At 37.7% G+C, this 6,710-nt stretch overlaps 1 protein-coding gene across 1 annotated transcript in view; it reads right to left on the reverse strand.

Moving 5' to 3' along the window:
- Positions 1–6,710, reverse strand: part of LOC129928728 (uncharacterized) — a 196,617-nt gene extending 189,907 nt beyond the window's left edge. The window contains exon 1 of the mRNA XM_056044462.1: positions 6,574–6,710. Within this exon, the coding sequence (XP_055900437.1) occupies positions 6,574–6,670 (97 nt within the window). The 5' untranslated portion in view covers positions 6,671–6,710. The remainder of the gene's footprint in view (positions 1–6,573) is intronic.

Consider the following 6,710-nt stretch of genomic DNA (forward strand, 5'->3'; position numbering starts at 1 on the left):
CATACACACTTAAACCTCTGACGTAGCACTGATCTAAAATTCACAACAAATGTCTGTCCTATGCATCGGGGACTACTAGATGTTGGAATAGCAACTCAGTGTAGCAGATTGACATTGCTCTCTTTAAAGTTTCTTAAAGTAGTTAGAAGCAGTGGCGTAGCTAAGGATTTGGGGGGCAGGTAGGGGCTTAATCTTTTCAGGGGCCCGTGCATTTTGACATTCGGCATCATACATAAGATAATGTACTTAATAAATAAATGTCTCAATTCCAAATGGTACAGTATATAAGTAAAATAAAAAAAAATAATCAGTAAGACTCTCTTTACGAATAATACCTAAGTTTATTGGCGAGATGATGTACGTGAGAAATCTCCATTCGTTTCGCCTTACACATTGTGCTTTCTGTGCAGCAAAGGCATCTATAACATCATCTAGAATCTAGATCGATGCTGTCTAGCATTTTTTGACTGAAGTGAATAGCAAGATTACATGACAGTCGGGTCATATTTAATATTTAATGTAACAAAAAAAAAGTGTGTCTGTATAAGGTGTACTGTTCAGCAAGTTGGTTGCGTGTTTCTGTACGCGTCAAATTACTGGCGAGCTCGTGGCTAAAGACATGCAGACAACTAACAGCACTCCACAAGATAAAGTGAACAATCTACAGGCGTATTAAGTATAAGTATTTAATTTATAACGGGAGCAGTCTAGTCTCAGTCACTATCACGTACGATGTTACCTCTATGAAAGCCTAGCCTCTACTGTCCGTTTAATCTAGCTAAGCTACAGTCTCGCTTTGGATTAGTGTCGTCACAATTATGCGTTCACTATCAGTCACCTAAAGTGCGTCTCTAAAACGTTCAGATTCCAACTTAGACCAAAGATTTACATTTGTACTTTATCTTACTATTGCAGGGGGGACACCATATGCAAAAGAGATATTCTGATACTCAGGGATAAGATAAATACAATACAATAGTTAGTTCCCTTAGACAGAACACAGACTTTTTCCGGTAAAAAATAAAGTAATGAAGTAATTAATAAGATGATCTATTTGAAATTTTAATTAAATGTCTTGTCACATGGTACGAGTTTATGTGCGAAATTTCAGCTCGATAGGATAATGAAAAGTTGTCACCATAAATCATTCACTTTTTTTTACAAAGACGAAAATGTGAGTTCAAAATAGGAATGGGAAAAAATGAAGAAGTTAATTGTGTTTCGTTCAATTCCTGAAATACAATTAACATTTCCACCAGGCTCAGTATCAGAACCACACGTGAAGGCCATGTGTTGGACTAGTTGTCAGAGGCTATTTGAGAGACATGCCTTTAGGAAGCATTTTATAGGTAAAGATGGGTTTAAGACCATTACCGCTTCCCGCGTTAACAACTTTGCGGAATGCGATTGACAAATCCACCGAAGGCATCTATCTCCATTCCAGATTTAATGGCAAACTCCTAAATATTGCCAGACTGAAAGCAAAAACTAAAATCAGAACCACCCTCGTAAGAGATATGCTGTTCGCGGATGACGCAGCGGTAGTGGCACACACGCAAGAGGAACTTCAGTCACTAATGTCCCGCTTCTCTCAGGTCTGTAAAGAATATGGCTTGACTATTAGCACGAAGAAAACAAATGTTGTGGGACCACCTGATACAGCACCACCCTCCATCCTCATAGACGATAACAAACTGGATGGCCTAAATGAATTCTGCTATCTGTGATCCACAATTCAAGATGGCCTGTCTCTAGAAGAGGAGATTTAAAAAAACGCATAGGGAAAGCTTCCTCGACTTTCGCTAGACTCAGATCAAGAGTTTGGGAAAACCAGAAGCTCACTAAAGTGACCAAAATGGAAGTCTACAAGGCATGCGTTATGTGTACGCTACTGTATGGCAGTGAATCATTGACCACCTACGCAAAGCAAGAGAGAAAACCTAACTCATTCCATTTGAGATGTCTCCGTAGGATCTTAAAATCACATGGAAAGAAAAAGTGTGCAATACTGAGATCCTTGCGCGAACAGGTATTCCCAGCATCTTTACAGCCCTCAGACAACGCCGTTTGCGCTGGCTTGGACATGTTCGACGGATGGAGGACGAGCGCATCCCGAAAGTCATCCTCTATGGTCAACTCGCGACTGGCTCAAGAAAAACTGGTCGCCCCCACCTCCGTTACATAGATGTAATAAAACGTGACCTCAAATCAGTGAACATCAATACTGACCATCGGGAAGACATCGCTCTAGACCACACCAGATGGAGAGAGACAGTGACCAAGAAAGCAATGAACAGCGACAAAACATGGGCCTCAAAAAAACTGACAATGCGAAAAATGGCCAGCTCCTTTATCACCGAAGCAAAAGCCACCTTAACCTGCAATATTTGTGGACGGGAGTGTGTCTCCAAAATAAGGTTCCACAGCCACATGAAAAAGTGTTCGAGATGAACCATAGTCGTTCTACGACTGAAGGAGGCCAACTAATTAACATTTGTAGAGTTTCATTGTAATAAAAAGAATATAAAGAATGCATCGATTTGTGATTTATATCTTTTGATCAGAAATTAATAAAATAAAAACTTCAACCTTAATAATAAAGACACACAGTAAACGAGGGTGCCATCTGGCCAACACAACGACCAATCGCCTATACTTTTGTACAACTAATTTCAAGTACCCATCAGTGGACTCAGAGGCACCCATAGATCCTGATATTTGAAAAAAAAAACAGTCTTCACCAGGATTTGAACCCGGAACGGTAAATAGCCAAGCTCTTACCGCTCAGCCACTGCGCCAAATATTAATTATTGAAAATCAGTTTGTTAGAGCGGGAGCGTGAAAGCTGAGTGGTAAAGCGCTTGACTTCCAAACCGAGGGGTCTCGAAATTATATCCGAAAGTAGACTGGGATATCCCATAGTCCACCAAACTTTAAACAAACATTAGAAAAGCAAAGCAGGTTGGTATCGTGCTGGCCTTATGTCGCATATGAAGTCATTCTGTCAGTCTGGTAAAAAAAAAATTTGTACACGTTATTTCTCCCACTTCCCATTATCGGATCAAGTTGAAAATTTAAAATTATTGTACCTGACAAAGCATAAATCAATTAAATTAATTAATCAGTTCGTCATTTACTATTGGTAATGAATTCTTTTGTTTAATGTCGAAAAAGGAAAATGTATAGTTGTAAGTGTGGAGTTATTTCCCTAGATATATATTTTTTTTTGAAAAAAGTGTTTTAATATTTTGCTTGTTAAATAGTTAGTTCACGATTGATGTCTAAATTGTATTTCATAGTACATTTAATAGTTTAAACAAGGACTTTCATAATAATTTTCTAGTTTCCCCCTTACAAATAGTAAATACGGTACCCCCGACAAAATAGCGCGAAAAAAATACATTTCAGTCATTTTGAAAGAAATACTTTAGAGATCGTATAATATGAATAGAGCCATTTTTTTTGTTGTTGTAATGTTATCATTTCTTTTTCAGTCATTTTGCAGGAAACAGTTTAGATATTTTAAAACATAAATATGCAAACAGAAAGCAAAAATGTAATTAGCTGAAATGAATAATTGTAAAATATATCATTCATATACATTCCAAAAGTGTACTTTAAAAACAGGCAAAGATACTAGTCAGATTTATACACACACACACACATCCACACACGCACGCACTCACACACACACACACACACACTTTACCTGACGACCAATATAGTTGTCCCAATAGTCATACCAACTTCATACAACATCTTATGTAATTTAAACATTGATGAAAAAAGGGGGAATGATATAAAATCTTAAAGTACTCTCGTTCTCTGCAAATATGGCATACTTTCAGACCTATTAATATTGAAAAAGACAGAGACATTAACAAAAAATGCTGCCCAAGACATTAAATTACTAATTATCCGATACTTTTATATACACATCATATATAAGTCCACCCTATTTTATCTTGCGCTATTTTTGGGGGAAATTTTGCGTTATTTTGTTAGCGCTATTTTGTCTAGCGCTATTTAGTCGGCGCAATTTTGTCGGCGCTATTTTGTCGGATAAGATGAGCCTATATTGAAAAAATTGTACTTACGTTGCTTAGTCTCCTATCCAAGTTTCTCTTACCAGAAAATAGATTCTGTGACTTTTTAACAAATATTATTTATACAGTATGTTTTGTACAATATCAAACAAAATAGTTTATATTGATTCTCGACGTCTCGTTCGCTTTGCGCAATCACATTTTCATTTCCGATTGATTTATTATCGTCATTGATCTGGGTTTTTGTTTTCTTTTGTTCCTAGATATCCCTAGTTGTGTGTGCTCAACATTTCAAGCAAAAATCTACTCTCGAGTTGGCGTCTACTCTACCATGGATGTCCAGATTGAGCTGTACGGAGTCAGCTGACCGGCTGACCGCTTCAAGCCAGCGATCTTATAAACGGATCCATTCTCGGGCTGTCATATTTTCCTAATTACGTATTTGTGCGTGTGTGTGTGTTTACGTGCCCTGTGTTAGTGTGTACATGTAAATGGGTGAGTGTTCGAGTGGGAGTCCAGCTCCTGTTTCTCTTCTAGTGTTGGTTTAACAAATGTATTGTAGATGTTCTATTTCGTCGACTATATATAATATGTTTTATAGATTTCATTTATTACATTTGGCTTTATCTATATTTTATAGTTATAAGCATTCTATACAATAATAAATGAATTGACGTTACAGTTTACCAATAAATAAATAAATAAATAAATAAATAAAAAAAAAAAAAATATATATATATGTTTTTCCTAAACTTTTAACTTAGCGAAACACTTCGCACATTCTTAGTATTTAGCGGAATAATTTATATATTTTAGAGAAGTTAATTCACGTGTGGCCTACTAGTTGAGTATTCCAGTAGTTCGTGGAACACTATTTCAGATATCGCGGAACGCTAGGGAGATTTCAGAAGATTTTAATAATTTCTGGAGATTTCCAGTAATGGTAGTTTAATTTAATAATTTACACCCAGAATTAGCGCGGGGAATATGAAAGTGCGGGGCTCACTTAAGTCCGGCCCTATCTCTCCATCTCAATATATATATACAATGAATACAATACAAGAAGGTAGCTGACACTTTAGTATGTGCTAGTCACTGGTCACGCATCTTATTCGACCAGATCTGCACAATTAGAAAAAGTAACAGTAAGACGTCAATTAAGTTTTATTCTTTTTTTTTAACCATTAAGTGAATAATCTTTTAGATTCTAAAACGTATGTAGTCAGGATTACAGAAGCAAGTACTATTTTCAGACCTTGCGATATGTAGGGCGATTTTAGAGAGGAAACGGAGATGGATTGGTCACACCCTTAGAAAAGATACCAGCAACAGAGCTATGCAGGCCTTAGAGTGGAACCCCTAGGGAACAAGACGCAGAGGAAGACCAAAAAGAACATGGCGACGCAGTGTACTAGAAGAAGCCGAGAGGACCGGGGAGCTGGGAAACCATCAAAAAACTAGCAAGAGACCGTGGAGAGTGGATTTTTTTTTTGTCGAGGCCCTATGTTCCACGAGGAACTCAAAGGAATGATGATGATGATGATGGTCTGTAGGGCAGATGATGTGAAGGTCACCTGTTTCTGTGGGCCACAGTTATAGAGGTTGTCATGTGGACAAAACAACTACCAACCACCTTTATGTTTCCCCAATGTCAGGCACCATTAGAGATCGGAGTCGTCCTTAATGATCCCCAAATTAAAAAATCCCAGTCTTCACCAGAATTCGAACCCTAGACTCTCGGTTTAAAAGCAATTTACTACTCAGATATCGCCCCTCTACGTCTAATGATAAACGGATATAATTTGCGATTCGTCTTAAAATTAATATTACAAAGAAATGCATTAGACTTTAAACGTTTTACGGAACGATTCGACATCAAATTACATTGCACTTACAAAATTCTCATTTCTATACAAACAATCATTACCCGTATTAAATCACAAAGAAAAACCATATATACTTCACAAGTTATTAAAGATAAACCGTAGCTACTAATGTAATAATGCGGTCTATAGGACAGATGTTAAACGAGTGTGTCATGTGGCCAGCACAAGGACCAACCGCCTTCACCTTTCTCCTACTAATATCAGGTACTCAATAAAGGCGCCCCAAAATTCAAATCCTAGTCTTCATCAGGATTCGAACCCGGGACCAGGTCCGGATTCCAAGCTCTATACCACTCAACCAACGCGTCTCTTTCACAAATTATTACCATTAATAATAATAATAACAAAAATAACTTTATTTTTTTTCACAATAAAAGATTTAGAACAATCAATGTAGCACATAATCAGTTGAGCCAAAACTCAATCAGACACACAAAGTAGGAAAACTTCATTTAAAAAAAATCGAATTAATGAATAGTACTCGAAAATTCAATTTACGAGACATACAATCATTCACTCAGTCACCTAATCAATCACACAGCCGCAACAATCACTCACACAGCCCCCCCCCCACCCTCGTACACTCGTCAAGCAAAAGAAATACGCCGGCCAGTATCTCACACTTTAAATCATGGCCTTACCTGTAAAGAAGATTTCCCGCGGGCCACACGCCAAGTGAACGGAAAAACTCCAAAGTGTTTCAGAAAGACAGTCCCCCTCCCCTCGCGCCGTCCTCATCTACCGTAGTGCCATTCGCCGTCCACACCCAAACCCTCAC

This window comes from Biomphalaria glabrata, chromosome 10 (assembly GCF_947242115.1).
Source record: "Biomphalaria glabrata chromosome 10, xgBioGlab47.1, whole genome shotgun sequence".
In the NCBI taxonomy this organism is placed as follows: domain Eukaryota; kingdom Metazoa; phylum Mollusca; class Gastropoda; family Planorbidae; genus Biomphalaria; species Biomphalaria glabrata.